Source organism: Arvicola amphibius, chromosome 5 (genome assembly GCF_903992535.2).
Source record: "Arvicola amphibius chromosome 5, mArvAmp1.2, whole genome shotgun sequence".
NCBI classification, from domain to species: Eukaryota; Metazoa; Chordata; class Mammalia; order Rodentia; family Cricetidae; genus Arvicola; species Arvicola amphibius.
In genome coordinates, this window is record NC_052051.1 from 5813335 (window position 1) to 5838094 (window position 24760).

The window sequence follows — 24760 nt, forward strand, 5'->3', positions numbered from 1 at the left end:
CGCGATGCTCCTACTCTGAGCCCAGCGGGCTGCCGGCCGCCTTTGTAGCCGGCCACGCCCAGCAGCCACGCCCCTTGTATCAGACACGCCCCCACCCGATAGCGGGGGTTGCCGGGAAATGTAGTTCTAGACCCACCCCACGTGCCTGGACGCTCCTGTGTTCGCGGGTATCAATCACAACTGGTCTCGCTGGGCGCAAGGTCCGGTAGCTTCTATGCGCTGCTTGAGTCAGTGGTTTACGCCGAAGAGACTAGGGGAGCAACGTACGTTTTAAAAGATCCGAAGTAGTGGCTCAGCTGGTCATGTGCGAAACCTTACGTTTGATCTCAGCATCACATAAACCTGGCTGATGGCACACACCTGTAAACCCAGCACTCAGGAAGGGGAGGAAGGCGGGCTAGAAGTTCAAGGCCACCCCTTGTAGTAAGTCTGAGACCAGATGGGCTAAATGAGACTATCACACACAAAAAAAGTAAATGCAAAGTGTATTTTGCCATATATATATACTTTTGGAGGCCTGGGGTGTCAGGCACTTTATGCTGGGGCTTCAAGAGAAGCATATCCCTGGGACCCTCGGGCTTCTGTGGAAACGAGGGCTAATTCACAATAACTGTATCTTTAACAGCCTGATGGAGGCTAAAAGCCACGAGGCCATGCGGGAGAGCAGAGGCGTCTGGGCTTCTTTATCACTAGCATGGGGACTCTGGAGCCACCCTTAGCCGGAAAACAAGCAGAGATCACAGCATGCCATGGGGCCAAGGTTGGGACAAGATGCCAGCCTGCAGAACTCTTCTGACCCAGCGCAAATGCAAATGTGGAGCCCCTTGTTGAAGAGACATAAATCTCGCTGTGGTGGCACACTGATTTTAATGCTCAGGAGGTGGAGTTGAGAGGATTACAGGCTCATCCCCTGCTACACAGGCCAGAAGCCAGCCCAGAAGCAGGCTGGATGCCTTAGCGGCTGGGCCAGGAAGCAGCCCTCATCCAGCGTCTCCCATGTCCTCATCTCTGGCTATCACATTGGAACCTGCAACTTTTAGTGGGCTTACAACTGGCCCAGCCCATGGTCAAGGGGGGACAGAGAGTCAGATAGCCTCCTGGTAAGCTTAGCCCCACCCGGTGCTTGCACAGTTGGTTCCTTGCCGGTGAAGCCAAGCGCCTTCACACAGAGCAGACCCTCTCCCCGCCCCCCAATGCCTGAGAGCCTGCTGGGGTTACCTCCTCGCAGCCGCCTTCCCACCTTTGCCCTCCTTGCTTCACATCTCCTTTGCTGTTCGGTTTGTTTTTCCCAAACACTAACCAACGTGGCCTCCTCCCTGTCTAAGGGTCTCCTGATGCTGCTGAGTGAGCTCCCTGACAGCAGGGCTCTTGCGTGTTTTCCTCAAACTGTAGGGCTTGGCAAGGGAAGCCTGCCTTGGGCAATGTCTGTAGAGCGAATCCATAGTGGGTGTAAAGAGGGCTCCTGACCAAAAGACCCCTTAAGAAGCTTCTTTTGAAAACCAGTTAAAGTATGTTCTTGGCATCCCTAGAGGGCCGAGACTGTGTGGTCCTGAAGTCTTGAACCACATGGGTGCCTTCCTGGGGCCTCAGTTCCTCCTGGTGACACACTGCTGCTGATGGCCAGGACGGTTGGCTTCAGGGCTTGCCGCCTACAAGTCCCAGCGCTGCCCCTGCCACCAACCAGCCCCGCCCCTCTGCTTCCCGAGGGCCCGCCCCAAGAAGCGCGCTGGGCGGACGCTGTAGGCACGTGCTGCAGCCTGGGCAGGAGGAGGGGGATGGGGGATCACAGAATGTGCGAGAGCACGGCGCGGGCGTGACCCCCGGGGGCTGGCTGAGCCTCCTAGTCTGAAACTCTGGGCTGTCGGAGGACGGTCCCTGCACCTAGCTCCTCCTGGCTCTTTGGATTTCTGCATCAGCTGCCGTAGCACCTGTTCAGGGGCTCCACATCCCACCGTCTGCTGTGCGTCGATTTACCTTCCTCTGAATACATGTGCCCTAACGGCTGCGACTCTGGGCCGGGGATGCCATCCACCACTCTCCCACCCTCGAAGCAGGCAGCTGCAGCGAGTGAATGGTTTTGCATAGTAGGCATCTCCCTTAGGCACAGTTGCCCAGGAGGGCACTGAGTGGTGTACAAAGGCAGGAAGGACCTAGGGCAGGCAGTGACATCACGTGGAAAGTAGGGAACGGTGGAGTGCAAAGGCCCAGACGTGACAACTGCAGCTACAGTCAGTTAATGAATCCTCCCTCCTGCTGCCTCTCACACAGGGTCTCATTATGCAGCCCAGGCCAACCTCTAACTTTTATCCTCCTGCCTCAGCCTTCCAAGTCCTGGAATTACAAGCATTGGACTGCCATGCTTGACTCAGGGGTATGTTTTGAGGGCTGGCAATGGCCTCATGCATCACTAATCATGAAGTTCATTTGACCTTTGTGGTGCCTGCTAAGGCCCTCACTGGGGATTCCCCTAGATTAGGTGACTTAAAGAAGCAGCCATTCATGGGTACTTCATCGTTATCCATAAGCCTGATCTGCTGGAGTAGCCTGAGGCTCCTGAGCCAAGCCAATTCCAAGGCCCCATGTCACTATAACCATCCCCAAATCTCATTCAGAAGAGGTCCTGGTCCCCTGCTCTGTGGGCTGAGAAGGTGGGATGGTCCCAGTGTTGACATGTTCCAGGACCACACAGCCAGACTAGGCAGAGTCAGGATTAGGACTGAGGAGCAGGGGAAAGCCCCCTGACACCTCATCCTCTGGACTGGAGTGAGGTCCTGTTGGCCATAACCCAGCTAGTCTGTAACCTAGCTAATCAACCATCAGTTGATTAAAGTTTATCTAAACTGGTGTCTGTGGATGGGCCAGCAAGCACCTGACAAGCTCAGAGTTGAGCAGGCTTCATGCTTGGGCTGCCCCATTACCCAGCTGGCAAGGCCAATTGTCAGCCTTGGTGGTGTAGACACAGACAGGCTGCCTAGCTGGCCCTGAGAAGGTGGGGCTGGGGCTGGGGCTGGTCAGTCCTCAGTAACCCTCCTGCCAGCAGGGGATAATTATAACTCTCATACGGTCAGCAGCTCCGGAGGCAAAGCCCTTGACACAAGCCTGAAACCAACATCAGATCTTAGGACCCTGTGATGTTGCTGGCCGCTGCGTGGCGGAGAATCCCCAGTTTCAGTGGGGGAAATCCTGCCCCAGGAGCCAGCAAAGGCTAGCAAAGTGCCAGAGATCCGGCGAGGGGTCCAAGTGACCAGCAGCCACACTACAAGGACGCAAGAGGCAGCATCTTGGAGCAAGTCAGTTTTTTGAAGACTTTTCTGGACCCGGGGCTCAATACAGTGACTCAGAGAGGTAAAGGTGCTTGAGCTAAAGCCTAGAGACCTGAGTTCAATCCCCAGGACCCATATAAAGATGGATAGAAAGAACTGACCCCCCAAAGTTGTTCTCTGACCTATGCACACACGCACATAGAGGCATGAATGCACACTCTGCTGCTGCCATCACCACCAAACAACAAAACAATACAAACAAACAGAATGCACTCGCTGCAGCAGAGACAGCTGGATGTGAACCTCCACTGCCCTTCAGGCTGGACAGGGCATCAGACATGACAGCAAGGGATACGGAAACCTGTTGTGAAACCCAAGTACTCTGGAGCCCTGAATGACTGATAGGTAACACCTTAGCCCACAAGCGTTTCCCCCTCCCGCTATGACAGGAGAGTGTGGAAGAATGCAGTTGCTTTTCCACCCACCATGTCCTTATCTGAGCTAGGGAGTCCCCAGTGGAAGTCTGTGGGGCCTCTGTGCAGCTTTCCTCTTCCTGACTGATGAGATCAAGTACTAGGCAATACTAGACCTTGGCAACCATTTCTTCTTTTTTTTTTCATACATTTTTGTTAAGGCAGGATTTCGTGTAGCCCAGGCTATCCTCAACTTTGCTGTGTAATCAAGGATGACCTTAACTCATCCTTCCTCTTACTGACTACTAGGATTGCAGGAATGCACCGCCATGCTTGATTTATGGGGTGTTGGGGAACAAGCCCTGGGCTTTCTGCACAAAGGATAAGCATTCTGTCAACTGAACTATTCGTCAGTCTAACCTTAGCATCTTTCTGTCCTGAGCATGTGTGAGCTGTCTGGAAGACATCTCGTGAGTGTGAGGCAAAGTCAGAGACTCACAATACTACTGATAGAACTAAACACAGGACACGTGCGGATGCCTGGAGAGGTCCTTTATAGTCACAGCCTGCTGGGGGACGGGAGTGTGCCTGGGGCAGAGGTCAGGGGTGCCACTGCACCCGAGGTGGAGGCCAGGGCACCCAGGGAGACCTGGCTCCTGCTCTTCTCCCCACAACCCTTCAGCTGCTATAGTACATGGGATCATCCAGGACTTTGATCTCAGCCCATTTCTTGTACACTCAAGCCTTGAATGACTGGTTGGTTTTTATTTTATTTTATTTTTTCAAGACAGGGTTTCTCTGTGTTGTCCTAGAACTTGCTCTGTTGACTAGGCTGGCCTCAAACTCAGAGATCCACCAGCCTCTGCCTCCCAAGTGCTGGGATTAAAGGTACATACCACCACAGCCCAGCTTTTTTTTTTTTTTTTATTTCCTGTGTAGGGCACAACGGTGTCTTCTGCACTGGGCTTGGGAGGTAGGTGTGAAGGTGCACAGGTGTGTGCCCTGAGTGATCAGGCTCCCTGCAGGCAGGTGGAAAAGGTAACACAGGTTCCTGAGGATTCGAGTTAGAACAGCCTTAGCTGCATACCCCCTGCCCCAACCTCAGCTAAACGGGGTCGCCAGATTCCTGGAGTAAAATAGCAAACTAGCACCTAACAGAGGATGCCTGGGAGGTTCAGAGCTTGAACTTTCAGAAAGAGGCAGAGCCTAACCCCATCTGCCCTCTCTCATCTCAGGCAGGAACAGGGCACCCCTTCTGTTGGCCTGTTTCTCAGCTCTGATGGGCAGGGATGGGTCATGCTTGCTCCCAGAGAGCTCCCAACTTGTCCCCAACTGCACAGGAGCACCAATCCACTAAAGCACATTCTGCCAAGTAGTGTCCCCTCCCTGGTCCTCCTAGGCCTTGGAGCCCATGGCCATCTGCAGAGACTGGTTGACTTTTCTCAGAGTCATGGCTAAAGAAACAAAATGCCTGTTTGCAAAGGAAATTGACCCAGCCCGGTCTACAAGAGCTAGTTCCAGGACAGGCACCAAAACCCTGTCTCAAAAAACAAACAAACAAACAAACTATATATCTGTAAGCCAGGCAGTGGTGGCACATGCCTTTATTCCCAGCACTCGAGAGGCAGAGGCAGGCAGATCTCTGTGAGTTCAAGACCAGCCTGGTCTATTGTGTGAGTTCCAGGAGAGCCATGGCTACATAGAGAAACCGTTTCAAAAAACAAAACCAAATTAAATTGAGCCATTAATCTCACAATATTTTGGGTTAAGTTCATATTTCTATTTCACATTAATATGAATGTTAATTTCATTACACAATGTGTGATGTAGGCATGTATGTTTTCACACTGGAGCATTATAATGGGGCCAACTGGAGGCTGCACAATGCTGCAGTGTGGAGGTTCAGTCACCAAGTCCAGCTGTTTGTGACAGCTGCACAGGGGCTTCCAAGGCACGGGTGTGGCTCAGAGTGCTGGGGCTGTAACATGCACACGATGATCCTGGGTCACTGGGCTCTGGCTGGGGAAGGCAAGTGGTCTTTCTCCCACCTGGTCCATGGGCCTGTGTGCAAGAAGCTCCTGTGGCTGCTGTTGCCAGTCTTCACACACCCAGGGATGTAAAGCATTACCGTTTATCCTCCCGCCATTCTGGAGGCCAAGGGTCTCCATGAAAAAGGCTGTGGCACCTCCAGACAGAGCCCTCATTCCTCCGCCAGCCAGCGCCATCCTGGTGCTTCCCACAGGCTCCAGACCAATGTTCTCTTCTGGTTTCATGTCTTCTCACGGCCTCTGTTGGCTTTCTGATCCGATCCATTGTCTCCCATTTTTGTGGGATAAAAGAGAGCTACAGAAGCGCCCCAGTGCTGGGAAAGGTGACTGCTCTCGCAGAACACAGCACCTTCCCTCAGCACTGGAGCAGGGGTGGTGCGGCTCACACAGCTTTACAGGGGCCAACAAAAAAGTTGAAACAAACTTGGAAGCCTGCACTGATGCCTGATGGGATGGCTATTTCCTAAGGATCAGGGAAAGGGGAGAGGGATGAAGGGAATCAGTAGGTCATCTTCAAAATATTTTATTATAAAACACAGTACAGGGCTCATCAACAGTTCACACCCAACAATGTCAAATACACGCTGCTGGACGACACAAAGTTCAATAAATGGGCCTGCAGTGAGAACCTCAGTTCCCTTAGAGTTATGGGGCACTGCAGCAGAGAGCGGAATGGAGAAAAGGCAAGCCACCAGATGCTGGGCTGACCGCTAAACAAGAACATCAGTCCTCCACGGTGGAGATCCACAGCCAGGACAGCTGGGCCGGAGCTTGGGCAGAGATGACGTGTTGTGGACAGCAAACTCCAAGAGCCCCAGCTTCAAGCCACTACTTCTTGTTCCGTGGCTTTAGTTCTTCAGCCGCATTACGCAGGAAAATGTAATTTTTCTTTTGAGGATTATAAAACTCATGTCCCTAAAGAAGGAAAAAATCCCAAATGACCTTAGTATTAAAGGCAACAAGGTATTAAACAAGTATTAGAGCAGTACCCACACCGAGCCCTGCTCTGAGAAGGCAGAGTTGAGTGAGAACGGAGACATCAACAGTCTATGCTATGCAAAACCTCTACCCTCCGAAGTCAGAGAGCCAGGGCCTGGCTGCCAGTGTCCTGCTAAGGGTGGCCTTTCCTACAGTATTCTGGGTACTGGCCCTTTACTCTATGACTTCACTGCCAAGGCAGCTGCTCAGGACCCCAGGCTCAGCATTAGCCCTGACCAGAAGGTCCACAGAGGGCCAAGCTCACTCAAGACACTCTGTGGGAGAGGATCTATTCCACAGAGGGGACAGCTCCCAGGAGAGGAGAGGTCCAGGGGCATCAGCGGGTAGAGGCAAAGCCCCTCTCTGCACCTCGCTTATGTAGACCAGGCTGGTCTGGAGCTCAGTAGCGCTCGCCTGCATCTGCTGCCCCAGTGCTGGGATAAAGGTGCTCGGCTGTGGGTTCCAATTTTTAAGCACTCAGAGTGAGCTTTCTCATCTTCTGGGTTATTGTCTAAGTCTCTGAGGCTCATGTTAGAATGCAGGCCTTCCTTACTTTTCCAAACAAGACTTTTCTTTGGTGGCACTGGGGATTAAACCAGGGCCTTGCCACAATGCCAAGCAAGCACCAGCTACTGAGCTATACACACAGCCTGCTTCACATTTGTGATCCTTTGCCTCAGCCTCCCAAGTGATACATCTGTATCTGTAGTGTGAGCCAAAACTCACAGAAAATGCAGGGGGTTTGTTCTTGCTTTTTAAAGGTTTGTTTACGTGTGTGTGGCCCTGCACATTTGAACATAAGTATGTTCACCACATGCCTGCAGTGGTCAGGAAAGGGCATCAGATGCCCTAGAAGTGGAGCTACAATTATTAGCTGCCATGAAGGTGCTTCCCTGGCTAAGCCTGGGAACATGCTAAAGAGAAATGGGGAGCCAGGAGACAGTAGATGCCAGGAGACAGTAGATGTGCAGACTGGGGCCTCAGGATTGCAAAACCTATAGAACCCCGAGGCTGCCCCTAACTGGAGGAAGAAGATTGGCAAGGTGGCAGGAACGACCTCTGAAGGAGACCTTAAAGAGCCGTGGGAAGCAGAGCTAAAGGAGCGAGCAAACAGAGGGGAGGCTTCCAGAGCTGACCCGAGACTGAGTCCATCGCAGTACTCCAGCTGCACATGGGAAGGGGATGGGTGCTTGGAAGGTGTTGAGCAGGTTCTCCAAGGCTGGGAGAGAACAGTGTAGAGAAATGGATGGAGCAGGAATTTGTATAGGGCAGGAGGGAACAAAAGTTGATACAGATGGGACCCCATCAGAAGCAAGGGTGAGTGGAAACAGCCACTGTATAGCAAAGGGCAGACAAATGGCAACCATGCAGAATGGACTGGAGGCATGTCCTCCAACAGACACTCTACAGGGAGGTCTGAGTTACAGCTCCAAGCCCACACACTCCACTGTCTGCAATGCCTCAAGATGCAGCCAGAACCCTGCCAGTTCCTTACTCTCCCTGTGCAAACCAACCGATGCCACCAGAGCAACACTTCAGTGAACCCCCCCCCCCACCTCCCCAGCATGCCCATGTTTTGGGTCCAAGAACAGAGAAGAGCTCATGATGGCAAAACAATCCCCATTGTGCAAAGATTGGACTGAAGATGACACTAAACCCCACACTGGGAGTCAGGCTGCTAGTGTCCCTCCCACACCACCCCATACAAGGGCAATACAAGTCCTGAGAGGAATATACAATTCAAATTCAGGTCTTTGGCCCCAGCACTGGCTTGGAAGTTCTCACCTTGGACCAGTCATAGCTGGAAGCATAGGCAAATATATTTCCATTGTGATTGAAGCAGCAAGCCGCTATGGGCTGATCTAACTGTTCCGAAGTCTTTAGTTTGGTCCTGGCATCTTTGTCCCAGAAGCTGAACCTACCATCAGACCCCACAGTAGCAAGGGTGCCATGAACAGGATGGAAGGCAATTCCATTCACCTGCAAAGGTTGATAAGCACAGTGAGAAGCAGAAGCAGGTTGCTGCCAACAGAGCTGCCTGCTGAAGTCAGGATACCAAACACTTGGGCACGTTGCACTCCTTAGCCAGGCTGCCCATGGCAACTGGCAGCTCAGAACTAAACCATGTCAGGAGCTCCCCAGATCGGAACTCATATTTGTACCCACTGGCCGCATGAAGCAGCAACATCAGGAAAACATGTGGGATTTCTTTTAGCAAACAAATTTCTTGAACAATACTAGGTGTAGAAACTGTCTGTGAATACCCACAAAGCGGAAAATGCCAATGCCCCCTGTGCACAAGCTCTTATTCCAAGCACATCTAGAAGAGAACCAGTCAACAGGTTTGTAAAGGAACACTGAAGTCTGCAAACACAAACACAGGCTCTTGGTCCCAGTGCACTTGGAGAGCCAGCTCCAAGCCTGGTTCCAGGGGTTTCTCCTCATGATGAAGTGCTGCTGGAACGTACTGCATAGATGTCTTGAGGAGCTGAAGTGTTGGTGCCGTTGGATCGATGGCATTTGAAGGTGAAGTTATCTTTGGCCCTGAAAAGCAAAGGACATCTCAGCTTCCTTTCAGAACCAGTTGGAAAGAGCATGCCAGGCAGTGAGTGTCACTTACGGATTCGGAGGGTTGATGTAGTGAATGGCAACTCTGCCCTCAATACTTCCCAGAGCAAAACCTGTCGGCTTGTTCTGTTTGTCTTTAAAAATAGCCACACATCGATGCTATGGTTAAAATAAAAGGGGAAGGACCATTAACACCATGTAAGTAAAGATTAGTTAATATGAACATACATGTTTCACATTTTTAGGTTTTAGAAAAACCAAAACCAGGACTAATACGAAAGTATTTTTGTTTCCCCAGAAAGTGCTCCTCTCTGGCCTTCCTCCAGCTCCAGGACCATCTATGCACAACTGCAGCTGCCCTACTCAGCACAGCCCTCCAAGCCCACGGTCCCAGCACTACTGGGTTACGCTCAGAGCACGTCTCACTTTGATCAGCAGGCACCCTTCAGGTCGGACACCCAATGTCTGTCCTGTTTCCCTACCCAGGAAGCAGTGCGACAGTGAGCCCTCTTAGAAGGAACCCCAGACAGGTACACATACCCAAGCCAGTATTTTGGTTATCACAAGTATGGGGACCCAGCTAGGCTCTGTCGTCCTGTCTTGGCTCACTAAAGTTACTAGAGCAGCCCCTAAGTCCATCCACTGTGCAGTGACAAGCTTACTTCTTATTAGGGGCAAATATCCACTCACTTGGCCATCACAAGACTACTATACTAGAATGAGCATCTCTTCAACATCTTTGTTTTTTTGAGACAGGGTTTCTCTGTATAGCCTTGATCATCCTGGAACTGGCTCTGTAGACCAGGCTGGCCTTGAACTCAGAGATCCACCTGCCTCTGCCTCCTGAGTGCTGGCATTAAAGGCGTGCACCACCACCACTTGGACTGACATCCTTCTTAGAAGATGACAGGATTTCTACTTGACTGTGTCCTAGAGCCTCAGGCACTTCAGGCCACTGCCATGGGGCAGGAGCTTTCAGCATAACCACACCAACACTTACTATCTATCTTAGTTAATTTGTAATTCTTTTTATTTATTTATTTATTATGTATACATGTCTGCGTGTATGCCTGAAGGCCATAAGAGGGCACCAGGCCTCATTACAGATGGTTGTGAGCCACTATGTGGTTGCTGGGAATTGAACTCAGGACCTTTGGAAGAGCAGGCAATGCTCTTAACCGCTGAGCCATCTCTCCAGCCCCTTAATTTGTAATTCTTGTGTATGTACACACACACACACACACATGTATACACGATGTATGTGTACAGGAACATGAATAAACGCACAGGAACCAGAGGAGGGTGTCAAATGTCCCCTCACTTTCTGTATTTCTGTATTTTAGGCAGTCTTTCTGACCCCCATCTCCAGCTCCCTCAGCACTGAGGTTACAGCATACATTAGCCCATGCCCATCTTGCTACACGAGTGCTGGGATCAGAATTCAGGTCTTCAGTATTGTGCTGCAACTGTTCTCGACCACGGCACCATTTCTTCCTTTCTTTTCTTTCGGGGTTGGGGAGTGGGGGCGGGGTTTGAGACAGGATTTCTGTGTGTAACATTCTTGGCTGTCCGGATACTTGCTTTGTAGACCAGGCTGGCCTTGAACTCCCCCCACCCCTACCCACCAACCCCCGCCTCTGCCTCCTGACTGCTAGGATTAAAGGCATACACCACCACCACCTGTCTCCACGGCACGATTTCTTAAGGCCCTGCCTTCTGACTCCCTGAAAATAGTGCCCCCACCCTTGTATCAAGTGCTATCTCAGGGCTCTCCTGGGATAAGTAGAAATACTGACTGCCTTCTCACATACCTGCTGGCCAGGTCGTTTTCTTTGGAGAAGTTTTTAATTGGGTCATTAGTTTTGCTACAAGTTCTTTATACCCTTTAAAATGCACTGAGCAATACAGATTCCTCACTAGTCTCTGTTCCCTGTAGGCTTTTTGTTGCTGGTAACTTCCTTCCTATGCAGAAGCTGGTCTGATGTCCACTGGTTATTTATTTCTTACCTAAGTTTTTTTGTGTCACATCCAAGCAAGCACTGTAAAGATGAGTGGGATAAAGTTTTACATAACTGCTAGGCAGACTTGGGATTGTACGAAGAGAAGAGAGAGAAAAGAACTGGGGAAGCCTGGTGGTTGAGAAGAAAAAGGAACGAAAGTGACTGAGGAGTGACCTCGAATATGAAGGGCGAAGTGTTCTGGAGGTAACGCTATCAGTGCCCATGGGAACTCTTGATGGCGATGCCACAGGAACTTACACCAAATGCTTTTAGTGAAGCCATGGGCACAGGGCTTAGTGGAAAATGGGAGAAGATGAGAGGTGTGGGAAGGAAGCCTCTGAACTGTGAAAGGAAAGGATCATAGGCGGTTCTGAAGAGGCAAGGAGGCCTGCTTCCTAGGATGAAGCAGACTAAGGCACACTTCAGTGAACCGCTAGGGATGTCTTAGTCCCTACAAAGGCTGCAGGGCACGAGGGCTTGCCATGGAACCCTCCTCCAGGCAGACACTGCAGGAAGAAGGCGGGCATGTTCAGCCCTCTTCTCCTCTGATCTGAGTGTGAACTGATCCCATTTGCTGAGACACACGCTGAGAGGAAATCTAGGGCAGGGAAGCAGGAAGGCCTTGCAGTCCTGCAGCCAGGGTAGGGCTGAGAGCACTCAGGAGCACTCAGCCACCTGGGGGAATCTGTGGAGGACATGGAAGTCTGACTCAGTCATGGATGGTTTGTACACGGAACGTTTCTTCCTCTGAACGTATCAGCAAGCTTGTCAAAACAGGCACTGCATACCTATGTCCCACACATGAGCAACATCTTGCATGCAACAGGTGCTAACTGTATGATTCTCAATGGTCTCTGGCCCACCTGGTGTTTCAGTGGAGACTCTATCCTCCTGAACTCAGAAGGCTGATTCTCTAACTGGTAGACAATTAGGCCTCTCTCTGCAGTGGCCACCACAGCCATCGGGTATATCTAGGGACAGAAAGAGATACACATTTGGCATGAAGACAAGATTTCAGTCACAAAATTCTAATAGTTCACAAAGTTTAAGAATCCAGTGGCTTCCATGTGTTTCTGAAGACACAGAGAACACACCCTGCAAGCACAACAGTCACACGTTTGTTTTACTCTGGGTGGTGGGGATACTTTGGGTTTTGCTACACAGCACAGGCTGGTATCCTGGACCCCATCCTCTACTGGCGCATCCCGAGCACTATAGTTTCAGGCCTTTGTTACCTTGTCCTTTAGAGTTTTAGACTATAAAACGTGGACACTTAAACAGTATTCTGAGGTCATCTCCACCCCTTCAGATGGTAATGGCCTGTACTTCAGCATTTTCCCTCTGTCTTTGAGTACCAGGTGTTTCTTTTTAAGACAGGGTCTCACTATGTGGGCCTTGCCAGCCTGAACCTCCAGCTGTGGATCAGACTGGCCTAGAACCTACAGTTATTATCTTGCCTCAGCCTTGAGAACTGGGATTACAGTCATGGGTAAACATGCCCAGTTATGTATGTTTCTACATACAGTCTGTGAATGTCAGTCCCCATTGAGCACTTTTGAGGAAGGATCTCCTCACTGTGGATGACCTGGGTAGTTGTAACAAAATCCTGAGACTTAAGGAAAGACATAGAGAAAGCACTTCAGTTTCTACCCACTCAGATCAGAACCACACACAGGTCCCTCACATCCTACTGCCACCATGCCCTGCTGTCTCCCCACACGATGGAGGACAGGAGGCTAGAGCTCAAACAAATCACTAGCAGTACAGGGCTTTCATCTCAGCCCCAAAGAGAACAAAATGAAAACGTTCAAACCTCAACACTCAGTACTGCAGGACAAAGGCAGCCCCAAACATCTACAAGCAATCTGCTGAAGTTGGAGGGTTTAATCACCGACAAAGGCAGGAGGCCACAGAGAGGTGCACTTGCTCAGCCGTGGGAAAGGAAGTGAGATGCTTCACTTACCACGTCTGCACAGTAACAGCGTTCAGGGAGTTGCAAGACCATCATAGGATTTGACGACCGGGTATCCCAAAACTGAAAGCAAAGAGGGCAGCGGTAAGAGACTGCTGATGATGGCGTCTGCAGGGACCGACACCACCTTCACGGTGCACAACCCGTCAGCCACACAGCATACCTTCAGGGTCTTATCCCAGCTTCCTGTCATCACACAACTGTAGTTCGGGGCTTTGATCCAATGTATGGTCTTAACAGGAGCATCGTGCTTTTGAAAGACAAAACCAGGGAGACCCTTGAACAACCAGCGTTAACAGCTCTAGTTGTGGAACTTCAAAGGAACTAACTTAATCAAATACTGGTTATAGTCAACAGTAACAACAAAGTCAAAGGGCATGTCATTGCTTTCCCATGACCTGTCCTAACGCAATCTTACCTTTCACGCATCATTAATGGTGACAGTAAGGCCCGTCCTAGGAAGCTATTCAGAAATATCTAGTGGGAAATGCTCCTATGCTGCTGATTTCTTTACTAAGATTCATTGATTAGGAGGCTGGAAAACTCCTTCAGTTCAGGTGCTACAAAAACCATGCCAGAAGTCTTCCCTGTCCTTCAACTAGAGCGGCCTTTGGGGTCCCTTCTCTACTTCACTTCTTAGTTTTCACACTGAGACCCAGCCTGCTGCCCCTCAGCTGAGAGATGCTCCACAGATACATGGGTGTCCTCCTAACCGTGACGACACTGCCTGGCACATGACAGGCACTCAACTGACACTTGCTGAATGACAAGTGAACAATGACGGGCAAGTCACACACGGGTGCTGGAGTGCTGGATGTGTCGAAGACCATCTACATTCGCCTTCTTACAGATTTACCATCACTGACTCATGTGTCCATGGGAGACTCATGGCAAAGTGCTCTGCGAAATGCCAGTACAAATGAGGGTGCTTACAAACACGCTTTGTGTGTGCTACTAAGTTTTCCGGTGTCACTAAACCAAACTGTTCAGTGCTGTCTCCCGAGTCCACCCACAAAGGCTTCTCACCTGTGCTATCTGAATGGCCTGGTTGCTGTTCAGGTCCCACATCTTGGCTGTTTTATCACACGATGCTGTGAATACTTTGCTCCCATCCTAAAATAAAACAGAGGCAGTCTGCTCGCTGAGCAGAAGTTAAGTATCCACGACACCCAAGAGCTGGGTCACACATCTGCTCTGCACTGTATTATCCAATGACTTAAGAGCTAGCACACAGCAAGCTAGTCTTGTAAGAAATACACACAACTGGAAACTGACTACTAAGAGATCACGCAGAAGCAATCGAGTGGCACCCGATGGTGGTGGTGCACACCTTTAATCCCAGCACCTGGGAGGCAGAGGCAGGTGGATCTCTGCGAGTTTGAGCCAGCCTGGTCTAAAAAGTGAGTTCCAAGACCCCAAAGCTGTTACACAGAGAAACCCTGTCTTGAAAAACAAACAAACAAACAAGCAAACAAAAAGAAACCAAATGGCTTTGAAAGCTACAAAATGAAAACTAAGTGTTGGCTAGCAACATACTCAGTGGATAAAGGTCACTGCTGAGCCTGACTGGTCACCAAGACCTGAAGTGGGAAGGACACCAACACCATGACCACACACACAATACACTACAAATATGAACAAAAACAAAACCAGCTTAAGCTCACTGCACATCCAGAGACTCAAGGCTTCAAGAAACGACACAATCAAGTCCTCTCCCCTGCCAAAGTATTCTGAGCAGAAGGATTTTTTTTTTTTTACTTCAGAGGCTCTCAGCAGCAGAGGCACAACACCTGGGGTCCTCACCGGTCACAGCTCAGGGCAACCCCAGGTGATCTACAGGGATCTAGCTCTGCCTCTATAGCTCACATTCACTATCTAGACCCCGTGTCCAAAAGATCCCACAACCTTCAAAATAATGCAGACACATAGTAATGCAGGCAAAACACCATAGCCACAAATTAAAACTAAAGAACCTGTGTAGGTCACTTCACATTCAAGACAAAACACACATTGATAATAATAATAACAACAACAACAACAACAACAACAATAATGGACAGCTGGATGATGGTGGTGGGGCACTCCTTTAATCCCAGCACTATGCAGAGGCAGAGGATGGTAGATCCTGAGTTCAATGCCATCCTGGTCTAGGGAGATACTCTGTCTCCCAAAAAAACAAAACAAAACAAACAAAAAGCCTTAAACCTCAGGCTGGGCCCACCTGTCAGAGAGGTCTTCCAGCATGCACATGCCCAGAAAGAGAAAAGGTGCTCCCTCCTTAGGACAGGCTCTGATCCTTGAGTGCTACCACAGCTCACTGCCTACTAAATTCAAAAGCTTTGGAAACCAAGACACTTCTGGCCCTAAGCATTCTGTTACAAAAGGCTAAATTTTTGCTGAGACATTAGGGGCTCAGAAAGTTGAGCACACAGAACTCTGAGTTCTGTGCCATTCAGGACTGCACTGTGAGACCCTATGGTCTGAGTGAGACTGGCCTCATGGGCTCTCGCATTTCGAGATTCAAGCCATTCTCAGTGTTTTCTGCCTCCTACCTGCAGATCAAGATGAGACCCTCTCAGCTGTTCCTGCTGCGCAGGCCTCTGCTCTGCCATCATGGAGCCTACTCCTCTAAAACCGTAAGTTTAACTAAACACTTCCTTTCAGAAGCTGCCTTGGTCACGGTATTTTGTCACAACAACAGAGAAGGAAGCTAGACATACATCACTCCAGCAGACGTCAAGCACTGGCCCGGTGTGCATCTGCTGGGCTTTCGGAATGGTCTGCCCACTGTCTTGCACTTCCCAGCAGCGAACCTGTAGGAACAAGACAGATGAATGAGATCGGGGCAGTTCCTGGTGTCTGATGTGCACACACCTAGTACAGTTTACTGCAAATTCTTCTATTGATCCAGTTATCTGACTTCAAGAGCAAAGCAAGTGAAATGGATAAGCAAGCAGCTTACTTCCTACTGCTGAGCCAGAGGCACACAAAGGGTACTGCTCACACCCAGCACTACAGCTAAGCTGCTTGCTCATCAGTCACCCAGGCCTGAAGGAGCGTTAATTTTTCTTCTGTAATGCTTCCTGTATCATTTTCTTGTTAAAGCTATGCATTTTGCAGATTTTCTAACTGTGATGAGAAAATAAATTCTACCAGAGAGGACTACTTAAGTTCTGTTTGTATTTAGTCTTCTTCAATGCAAATAACCAAAACAAACCAGAAAACCAAGAGGAACACGTAGCTGCAGCTACAGTGTTCCTCGCCTGGATTCTCACCCTGCCCATCTTTGAATGTACTTCTAACTTGGTTTGTTTGTTTGTTTATTTTTTGAGGAAGGGTCTCTCCATAGCCCACGCTGACTTTGAACTCACTCTGAAGCTGAGGATGACCCTGAATTTGTGATCCTCCTGTTCCACCTTCCAGGGGCTGGGCTAACAGAAGTATGCCAACAACTCTGTTTTCTAAGCCTTTAAAGCAGTAGGTGAAATGAGGAACGCAAGCTTGTCCGCCTTCCCGTCCTTCCTGCCTCTACACTGCTACAGTTCACCTGGAATCTTTCCCCAAACCCTTCTGGAGACAGGGCCTACCTATGTAGCCACGTCTGGTGTCCTATCCAGCAGTGCCAGGTCTTACCTAAGTGAGGCCCTTAAACTTGGGTTTTCTGTGGTATCGGGAATGGTATCGCAGGGCCTCAGACACCCCAGGTGGGCGCTCTGCTTCTAGAGCTGCAGCCCTGGTCCTGAGGGCACCAAGGTTAGCTGTGCAGATCTGTGTCCCAGTTTCACAGGCATCCACATGAAGCCGTTGCCCTGAAGCACAGACATGAGCGCACAGTCTCTAACTCTGGGGTGTGAAGGGCATTATCAGGAGTCCCTCGAGTTCAGCTACAGAGTCCACAGGACAAGGTCTTAAGTAGACCTGTGAAGAGCTGCTGCGGCTAGCCTGCTAAGAGCAGTACTTCAGGCTCCACTGTCCCTCGTACTCCACCCAAAGACGCTTACTCTTACTAATTAGGCTAGCCTGGTACTTCAGGCTCCAGCTGACCCTCGTACTCCACCCAAAGACGCTTACTCTTACTAATTAGATAGGAAAAGGCATCTACCACAGGCATTTCTTGTGATTGCTAGTGTAGCAGGACGGTCCGGGTCGCTGTTGTGTGGAGTCTCCTGACACCTATGCCCGTTTCCACCCCAGCTCTCAATTCCCTTCATGCCCTTACTGAGCTTAGTGTACTAAGTAGCCAACAGCAGTCTACGGAGAATCTGCCATTATTTAAAGTCTACCAAAAGAACATTTGCCAGATGCCGAGAAAGGATCTTAACAGACAGTATAAAGCCAGGCAGTGGGGGTGCACACCTTTAATCCTAGCACTCAGGAGGCAGAGGCAGGCAGATTTCTGGGTCTGAGGCCAGTCTGGTCTACAGAGCAAGTTCTAGGACAGCCAAGGCTAGAGAAACCCTGTCTCAAAAACCAAACCAAACAAAACAACAATAACAACAAAAAAACCCAAACAAGTAGCATATAGTGCAGTTGATCAGGAAAGGGGCACCTTGCAGCAGTTCCTGACTGTGGTGTTGCCACTCAGAAAGGTGCACAGCTTCTACACCATGTCTTAGGGCCGCACAAAAGCCTTAGCCTCAACTCACAGACAGAATGGAGCTGAAAGGCACGCTACACTTGCTACACGGCAGTTGCCTGAGGGGCACTTACGTCATTAGCCCACGATCCTGCAATAAGGAAATTCCCTGGTAAGGTCGGTGGGCTGAAGGACAGACAACCGATGCTGTCATCAGGAGAAGATGTTACTTCAATGTCCTGGGGAGGGAATGTCAGAGTTAAAATGCACACATCATCGCCACAAGGTAGCTTCCTTCCTCGCCAATCACCAAACACCTTGAGCTGGTATCTCCTAGCCCTGAGAGCTAGCTGGATCTGACCATTCCTCACTTTGATCAAAAACAGGAATGACAAACAGGTCAGGGAAAATACTAGAGCTGCTGGCTCAGAAACGTGCTAAGTGAAAGGCACAAAGACAGCATCTGCACAGGGGGCCGCTCGCTGCCCCACCCACCCCCGGCCGAGCCCTCACTTTCCAGCTGTGCAGAGAGAACAGTGCCTCCTCTCCAGGACTGCTCCGAGACCCACACTCGCCATGCAGAAGTAGCTGGTGAGATGGCTCTGGTTTAGGTCTATGTCTTCTGCAGTTCTCAGCTGCCCGGGAAGCTTTGGCTTTCGCGGGCGGACTGGACAGTTACAGTGAGCTCCAAGTGAGGACAGGACACTAATTCTGCACAGGATGCGCTTTGTGCTCCAATGTTTCTCAGCTTCAGCCCACAGGCGACTGCTAGGCCAGCTGGAGACCCCCCCCCACCCTTTCACCTGACTTCTCTTCACCCACAGGAGGCTCCTAGGTTCTCTGCCTCACCAGCTGTCAGCAGTACAGAACACAAGGCCTGGCTCTTTCTGCAAGCCCTTTGAGAATCTGGGGGATACCTTCATTGGGTTGTGATTATCTGTGGTTGTGCTCCCAAACATGCTGGTCCCACCAGTCCCAAATCCAGAGGCTGATCCAAACAGACTCATGTTGGCTGTAAAACACAAAGTGGAAGGAAGATGTTGAGGACAGGCCCTTCCTAGGTGACAGAGCACAACGCAGACGGCCGAGCACTCTGATGCTAAGCCAGGCCTTGCTCTTCAGTAGAGATTTAAACACGCAACAAGCAGAATGTCTTCTTATGAAAGGAGCCACACTAAATTATGCAGCAGTGGCCAGCGAGATGGCTCAAGCAGTAACAACACGTGGGGTACAAGCCTGGAAAAAACTGGAGTGTGAGCCCCAGAATCATGTGGACTGTGGCATGCATGCCCACACACATAATAATAATGCAGAAACAGGTTGGGGTCAGCCAGGTGAGATGGCACATGTAATCCCAGCACCTGGGAAGTAGCATCAGGAGATCAGGCCATCCCTAACTAACAGTAAGCCTGAAGACAGCCTAGTCTATGAGAGAACCTGTTTAAAGGAAAACATTTGCACAGTCTAGCACATGCTGAATTCGATAAACAGCATCGTTTCCAAGGAAACCATCTGTGCACTGAAACTCCCGAAGACTCACATTTACTTATATAACACTTCAAACTGTTACTAACTGGCAAAAACTTTTACACCCAGAAGTCTACCAAATCAGCCACCTTTCCAAAGGGAAGCTAACACACCATCAATGCGGGTTGCTTCCTTAAAACACAGATAGGGGAAACTGCAAGGAATTTGGGAATGCATTTGAGTTCTGCTGGCTTTGGAATAGACAATAGGTGAGTGGCAGGGTTAGCACATTCACATCTAAGAAAGCGACTACGGAGACGACTACAAACCTGCCCGTGCTTGTAGAGATGCACTGACGCACAGGTTTCCCGCTTGCACAGCTGTGTGTCTCGGCAACGGGAATTAAGTCTTTATTTCCCCACCTTTAAACCAGAAATACTAATCGCTGCTTCCTGGAGTTATGAAACCAGATTACCTCAGTCACGGTGTTTGAAATGGCAAGCTCCTCTACTGTACAAGTTACTTTAAGATTCGTTGTATTTTTAAACCATTGTGTGGGTGTGTGCACGCGAGTGCAGTGTCCACGGAGGCCAGAAGAGGGCTGTGAGCTGCCCGACCTCCAAAGAAAGGCGGAGCCGTCTCTCCGGCCCAGACACCCAGAGGTGTTTGCTTGGGCTTTTTGGAACAAGGTCTCACGCAGCCCGGGCTGGCTGGGAACCCACTGTTAGCTTAGGATGGTCTCGAACTCCGGGCCTCCACCTCCCAAGTGCGCGCCCACGCCCGCCGTATCGGACGCGCCCCTCCCGTCGGAGCACGCCCCAGGCACACCCGCCACCCGCCGGGTCGCCCTCACCCGCTCCCCATCTCTGTGGCCTGCGCGGCGCACACGCGGCAAGGGTCGGCCGAGGGGAGCGTACCCGGGCGGCTGCAGAGAGGGGCGCAGCCGGCCGGCTTCAGCTTCCCCACGCGGCCGGCGGGGACCGGGTCGCGACGCGCGACAGTCCAAGGATTGCGCACGCGGCGGGGCGCGAAGCCACGTACCTGCTCTGACGGGAATCAGAGGGGGCGCGGCCAGCAGACCCCAGATGCCCGAGTCGCCTCAAGCCGGTGGAAACGGCCCGTTACCACAGAAGCACCGCGCACGCGCCACAAGCCACTTCCGGGACCGCCCGGAAAGGGTTAGGGAACCACGCACCTCCGGGCTCGAGGTGGGTGCGCATGCGCACAAGCCCTACTGAGGTCAAGAGGAAGTCCTTATGCCAGGAGTTTGTGGGTTGGTGGGAGGGAAATCAGCTTTGGCAGTTGCCAGGCGACTAGTCGAGAAAGGGAGTTGTTTTCAATTGTGTATTTATTGTTATTTAAACGTCTCTGATGATCGTGGGACTGCAGAGATGGCTCAGCGGTCAAGAGCAGTGGCCTCTTGCAGAGGACTCAGGTTTTATTCCCAGCATTCATTGGACGGCTCACAGTTCCAAGAGAACTAACGCCCTCTTCTGGTCTCTGTGGCCAGTGCACACACAACGGGTACACAGAACTACATGCAGCCAAAATACCCATATACCCATAAAATTAAGTAAAATAAAAATGAGTTTATCAATTCATGTCCAGGGCTATCTACCTGCTTGCTCACTGGGGCATCCCGAGGGGTCAACGATGAGAACGATGCCTACCCCCTGGGCTGTCTGTCTAAGATTTTTTGTGCATGGATGTTTTGCCTGAATGTATGCATGTGTACCACATGCGTACAGAGGCTAGAAGAGGGTGTAGGGTCCCCTGAAACTGGAGATACAGACAGTTGAACCACCAAGTAAATGCTGGGAACAAACCAAATGCTCTTAACTACTGAGCCCCAGGAACTGGTCAGTATTAAGTTGGCCTGAAACACCAGCAAGAGACTTGCTTTATGGAACATTCCATATAGAATGCTAATTAAATGTGTCAGACAAACTGACGACACAATTAGCTGGACTCCAGATTGAGGATTTCAACGAGCCAATCAAGGAAAGGTAGCTTTAGAGACAGAGAAAGGCTGGATGTTAGTAATGAAGAACAAGATGTGATTGGTTGCTATGAAATTACTTTTCTTGTTGGGAAATGACTGGCAGGTCTTCAATCCTAGCACTCAGGAGTTAGAAGCAGATGCAGAGCCAGGCCTCTGTTAGTTCCAGGCTAGTCAGAGCTACATGGTAAGGCTCTGTCTCCAAAACAGTTACTGAAATGTAAGGCAGGAACAGGATCACTAGACAACAGAGTAAAAGCTGACATCCAGGTACATGTTTTAAGGGACTTCAGTGTAACGCAGTCGGAACTGGCCTGCCTAGGAGACTTTGGGTGATTATAGATTTACTTTTCCCCCCTGAAAAGTCAAATAGCAAGTTTCAGTTTGCTTACATGGAATTTTAACATGGGTGACTAGATTTTGGTTTGTAGTCTTGTCTGTTCCTGTTGGGGTCTCCTGAGAGAGTTGAGTACAAAGTAGTAGGCTCCTCTAGTTTGCATTTCACCGGGGACTGTTCCTGTGACTTTCCAGGACCACTCCAGACACAGGATGTATGCGGCAGAGGTGATCCAAATGCCTCTGTCTCTCCAGCCTCCTGCTCTCGAGGATTCGTTAACTAGCATAGCTGACTCTCTATGAGCGCGGATGACAGGGCCAAAGAGACAGCTTCCTTCAGGGAGAGGTCCTTACAGTGCTGTGCAATAGTCTATGGGGTGTGCTGGGTAGTTTATGTCAACCAGACACCAGCTAAAGTTCTCTGAGAAAAGGGAACCTCAATGAAGAAAATGCCTCCAAGAGATCAATCAGGCTGTATACAAGCCTGTAGGACATTGTTTTAATTAGTGATTGATGGGGGAAGGACCAGCCCATTGTGAGGGTGGTTGCACCCTGGGCTGGTGGTCTTAGATTCTATAAAAAAGTAGGCTGAGAAAACCATGAACAGTCAGTAAGCAGCACTCCTATGTGGCCTCTACATCAGCTCCTGCCTCCAGGTTCTTGCCCTGGCTGAGCTCCTGTCCTGACTTCCTTTGATGAGGAACAGTGCTGTGGAAGCGTGAGCCAGGTAACCCCTTTCCTCCTCAAGCTGCTTTGCTCATGGTGTTTATCATAGCAATAGAAACACTAAGACATGGAATTTTGCAGTCTATGGAGCCAGTTCCAAATAGTTATTAATGATCTCTCAGGCAACTTGGGAAATCACATCAGGTGGAGAGGTCCTCTTTCTTCCTCAATTGTAACATTCTCTAACCTTGGACCCCTTAGCCCTTTGTTTCACAGGCTGCTGACTCTGAAGAAGGCTCTAACTCCAGCGTCCCCAAAGCCTGTTGCTCACCATGGAGCTGCTTAGCACTGTGAGGCTGCTGTGAGTGTCCTGGGTCCGCTTGCTCCATGACCTTCTCATAAAGCTTTAGATTCATGCGATTTTGTAAACTGTAGGCCCAACAGCTATAGGGTGGGTCGAGAACCCATATCTCTACCACCTTGTGGCTGCAGTGCTTGGACCCAAGACCCAACCAAGGGGCATAAACCAGGACCCAAGACCCCACCGAGGAGCATAAACCAGGATCCAAGACCCCACCAAGGAGAGCAACCAGGACCCAAGACCCCACCAAAGAGCACAGTCAGGCTGTTAGAATCCCTGGGAACATTTTTTTAATCCTTCATGCCTGCATTTCACTCACAGAACTCTTGATTTAGTAGGTCTCGGGTGGAATTCAGAAATTATTTTATTAACTCTCCCCAGATAATCTGAGATACAGCCAAGAACCCTGCTGTTTAGGGAATATAACGGACTGGCCATGTTGCACGCCCCATCAGTACACCAAGAGCAATGGCTTACCCAAACCCAGCAGCTCACATTCCGCGTCTGTGTCTAAACTATATTATACAGACACACACTTTACATGAATACTCTCACTCCATCTTCACAATGTTCCTATGGACTTCACCATCATTATTGCCCTTCTCTATCGTGGCTGTGAGACAGACGAGATTAGAGCATTCCCCCACCACCACACACAGAGGCAGTGAGTGAAGGGAACCTCAAAGCCTGGCTGCACACGAGATGCAGTATTGCCTCTTCCCCAAGCCTAAACACCAAAGGGAGATCAATCATCTGTGTACTCGGTATGGGTAAAAACTCACAGAAAGCTGGGTGGTGATGGCCCGTGCCTTTAATCCCGCACTAGGGAAGCAGAGCAAGCAGATCTCTGAGTTCAAGCCCAGCCTGGTCTGCAGAGTGAATTCTAGGACAGCCAGGGATACACTGGGAAAGTCTTTCTAGGAAAAGCAAATAAAACCAAGCAAAGTCAAAAAACTCACATAAAAATCTGAAATGTTGGCTGTGACTATCACCCACATTGGAGACGTCTCAGGAGAAAACTCAGGCCAGAGTGCTGTTTATAGTACACTTCCAAGAGACTGGATGTGCTTATAAGTTTAGTTTCAGCTAATTTTTCAACTTAAATGATACTTAATTTTGACGTTTTTATTGGTAAGTTCTCATAGGCTGGCTTAAGGTTTGCAAGCAGTTGGCGGCCAAGCACAGACTCTTGGGAGTGGGGCCCAGAACAGATTACCTCATGAGGCCTCGGAAGAACTCACCAGAGGGCCTCCTGGCTTCCCACATCTTCTGTTTACGAGTCTCACACTTTTTCATCTAGCCCTTTAAAAAGTGACTTGGAAATAATGTTAAGGAAATTCCCACTCAAGAGTGGAAGGATTTGCATGCCCAAGAAGCTTTGGCCAGCAGAGGGCAGCCTTGGCCTGTCTTAGGGGGCTTAGACGAGCTATACACCTTGGACAATCCATTTAGGGGAATAAGTCAGTGTAGGTCCACACTGCCTTCTGCAGACACCCCAGCATCAGTGTGGCTGTACACACATGGCGTGGTTTTCAGAGTGTCTATTCTCTCCAGCAGCACCTGACAGATAGTGGCCTCACTGACAGTCAACCAGGAGGCCTGGAGGAAGCTATGAGGCACATCTAGAGGATTTGCCCTATTTCTGTACCATGTGCATTACTTGTTCCCAACCCCTATGAAACCATGACTTCTGAAATCACTTAACATCACCAATAACGACAATTTAATTTCCCAGAAAATGGGATGTTGCAGCTTTTTTTTTTTTTTAATGAGGGTCATTACAAGCCCTTAAGGATAAACCAAGAGTTTCAGAACATACTTTGTGGTACTTGTGCCTACACACCCTAACTACAAACAGATTCCAGTCCTGTGTTCTTCCACATTGGTCCAGGAGATGCTGGTACCTTGAGGGCATATCTGTTGCCAGCTGCCATTTGAAAGAGCTATTGTGCAGTAATCTGTTCTGAAAGCAAATCTTGTAAGTTAGAATTCTAGATGGTTCCCAAAACTTTAGCACCAATTTCTCATCTGCATCTAATAAAGGTGGGTAGCATAGCCAACTTCAGTGTGGCTGATCTTCCATTTCCCAAATAATAGGAAATTATTTTAAGAA

The 24760-nt window shown here is 49.9% G+C and overlaps 1 protein-coding gene across 1 annotated transcript; it reads right to left on the reverse strand.

The window, feature by feature from the left end:
• Positions 1–6231: 6231 nt before the first annotated feature.
• On the reverse strand, positions 6232–20447 carry Rae1 (ribonucleic acid export 1). Its single transcript, XM_038331573.1, has 12 exons — positions 20327–20447; positions 18736–18830; positions 17953–18057; positions 15963–16055; positions 14269–14355; positions 13406–13492; positions 13234–13305; positions 12134–12241; positions 9323–9429; positions 9171–9246; positions 8488–8682; positions 6232–6639 (listed from the first exon to the last, which is right to left on the reverse strand). Exons 2-12 carry the CDS (start codon positions 18823–18825, stop codon positions 6553–6555), a joined length of 1107 nt encoding a protein of 368 aa, XP_038187501.1. The 5' UTR covers positions 18826–18830; positions 20327–20447; the 3' UTR covers positions 6232–6552.
• Between the last annotated feature and the right edge of the window lie 4313 nt (positions 20448–24760).

Excerpts from the sequence above, each read along its gene's own strand:
- Rae1 (XM_038331573.1), bottom strand. The coding sequence starts at position 18,825 with ATGAGTCTGTTTGGATCAGCCTCTGGATTTGGGACTGGTGGGACCAGC. Across the intron at positions 16,056-17,952 it reads CAGGATCGTGGGCTAATGAC|GTTCGCTGCTGGGAAGTGCA; the intron begins GTAAGTGCCCCT and ends TTGTTCCTACAG. Across the intron at positions 6,640-8,487 it reads CCAGCTATGACTGGTCCAAG|GGACATGAGTTTTATAATCC; the intron begins GTGAGAACTTCC and ends TTCCTTCTTTAG.